This window comes from Numida meleagris, unplaced genomic scaffold, assembly GCF_002078875.1.
Source record: "Numida meleagris isolate 19003 breed g44 Domestic line unplaced genomic scaffold, NumMel1.0 unplaced_Scaffold886, whole genome shotgun sequence".
In the NCBI taxonomy this organism is placed as follows: domain Eukaryota; kingdom Metazoa; phylum Chordata; class Aves; order Galliformes; family Numididae; genus Numida; species Numida meleagris.
In genome coordinates this window covers 2,156-4,552 of record NW_018365101.1, presented here as the reverse complement: position 1 = coordinate 4,552, position 2,397 = coordinate 2,156, and the positions used below count along the sequence as shown (strand labels likewise).

The window sequence follows — 2,397 nt, the reverse complement described above, 5'->3', positions numbered from 1 at the left end:
GACCCTCCCCAACCCCCCCATAGCGCACCTGCCCCCAGCAGCCGCTGGCACTGGCCCTCGTAGGTGACGCAGGCCCCGCCGTAGCAGCGCGCCCGCCCGCCGCCGCAGGGCTGCCCATCCTGCACGAAGGCGTTGGGTGGGCAGCGCCGGGAGCGCCCGTCGCAGAACTCGGGGAGGTCGCACTCGTCCATGGGCTCCCGGCACGGCTGCCCTGCACGGAGCAGCTGCGGGAGGGCAAAGGGAGATGAACCGGGACCGGTCGCACCGGCAGCCTGAGAAAAGCAGCTCTGCAACGGGGCTGGGATGCGGCTGCGGGTGCAGCTGGGCTGGCACACCTGACCCCGTGCACCTGGCCTGCACACCCGTCCCTGCACGCCCATCCCCATGCACCTATCCCTGCACACCCGTCCCCATGCATCCATCCCCATGCACCTGTCCCTGAACATCCACCCATCCCTGCACACCTGACCCCGTGCACCTGGCCTGCACACCCGTCCCTGCACGCCCATCCCCATGCCACCACCCCCATGCACCCGTCCCCATGCACCCGTCCCCATGCACCCGTCCCCATGCATCCGTCCCCATGCACCTGTCCCTGCACATCCACCCATGCCTGCACACCCATCCCTGCACACCTGTGCCCGTGCACCTGGCCTGCACGTGCATCCCTGCACGCCCATCCCCACGCAACCACCCCCATGCACCTATCCCCGCACACCCGTCCTTGCACACCTGTCCCCATGCATCCATCCCCATGCACCTGTCCCTGAACATCCACCCATCCCTGCACACCTGTGCCCGTGCACCTGGCCTGCACGTGCATCCCTGCACGCCCACCCCCATGCAACCACCCACATGCAACCGTCCCCATGCACACCTGTCCTCATGCACACCTGTCCCCATGCACACCTGTCCCCATGCACACCAGCGCACTCATCCTTGCACATCCATCCCTGCAAATCTGTCCCTGCACACCCACCTTTGCACACCTGACCCCGTGCACCTGGCCTGCACATGCATCCCTGCACGCCCATCCCCATGCAGCCACCCCCATGCACCTATCCCTGCACACCCGTCCCTGCACACCCGTCCCCATGCATCCATCCCCATGCACCTGTCCCTGCACATCCACCCATGCCTGCACACCCATCCCTGCGCACCTGTGTCCGTGCACCTGTCCTGCACATGCATCCCTGCACGCCCATCCCCATGCAACCACCCACATGCAACCACCCCCATGCACACCTGTCCTCATGCACCTGTCCTGCACACCAGTGCACTCATCCTTGCACATGCATCCCTGTAAATCCGTCCCTGCACACCTGACCCCGTGCACCTGTCCTGCACACCACTGCACTCATCCTTGCACATCCATCCCTGCAAACCCATCCCTGCGCACTCACCTTTGCACACCCGACCCCGTGCACCTGTCCTGCACACCCGTCCCTGCACACCTGTCCCCATGCATCCATCCCCATGCACCTGTCCCTGCACACTCACCCCTGCACACCCATCCCTGCGCACTCACCTTTGCACACCTGACCCCGTGCACCTGGCCTGCACATGCACCCATGCCTGCACACCCATCCTCATGCAACCACCCCATGCACCCATCCCTGCACACCTGTCCTTGCACACCCATCCCCATGCAACCACCCCCATGCACACCTGTCCTCATGCACCTGTCCTGCACACCAGCGCACTCATCCTTGCACATCCATCCCTGCAAACCCATCCCTGCGCACCTGTCCTGCACATCTGTCCCAGTGCAACCATCCCCATGCACCCATCCTGCACACCTCTCCCCATGCATCCAGCCGTGTACCCATCCCTGCACACCTGTCCTTGCACACCTGTCCCCATGCACTCATCCTTGCACATCCATCCCTGCAAATCCATCCCTGCACACCCACCTTTGCACACCTGACCCCGTGCACCTGTCCTGCACATGCACCCATCCCCGCACACCCGTCCCCGCGCACCCACCCCTTTTGCACTCATCCTTGCACGCCCACCCTTGCACACCTGGCACTGGTGGCAGCAGGCGTCCCCCGTCGCGCACTCTGCTCCTGGCAGCAGCTGGCAGGAGCTGCTGTTGCAGCAGGGATCGGTGCACTCCTGCGGGCACGGGGGTCGCGCTGAGCACACGGCGGGCACGGCACCGGCACCGGCACCCACCCGAGGGCCTCTGCCCCCCCCTCCCCGTGCCCACGCACCAGGCTGAGCCCGCAGTCGCAGCTCTCTCCCTGCTCCACGAAGCGGTTCCCGCAGACCGGGGTCCCCGCCAGGCGCTGGGGGTCGGGGGCATCGTACAGGCACCAGCCCAGCCCCCGCTGCAGGCTGCGCTCCAGCTCCAGGCGGCTGCAGTTGCTGAAGCTCAAACCGGGAGTCAGGCTG

The 2,397-nt window shown here is 66.2% G+C and overlaps 1 protein-coding gene across 1 annotated transcript in view; it reads right to left on the bottom strand.

Moving 5' to 3' along the window:
• Positions 1–2,394, bottom strand: part of LOC110392059 (disintegrin and metalloproteinase domain-containing protein 15-like) — a gene marked incomplete at both ends in the record, with an annotated part of 10,050 nt that extends 7,656 nt beyond the window's left edge. Inside the window, 3 exons of the mRNA XM_021384012.1 lie at positions 14–224; positions 2,026–2,118; positions 2,217–2,394. Of these exons, the coding sequence (XP_021239687.1) occupies positions 14–224; positions 2,026–2,118; positions 2,217–2,394 (482 nt within the window). The remainder of the gene's footprint in view (positions 1–13; positions 225–2,025; positions 2,119–2,216) is intronic.
• Between the last annotated feature and the right edge of the window lie 3 nt (positions 2,395–2,397).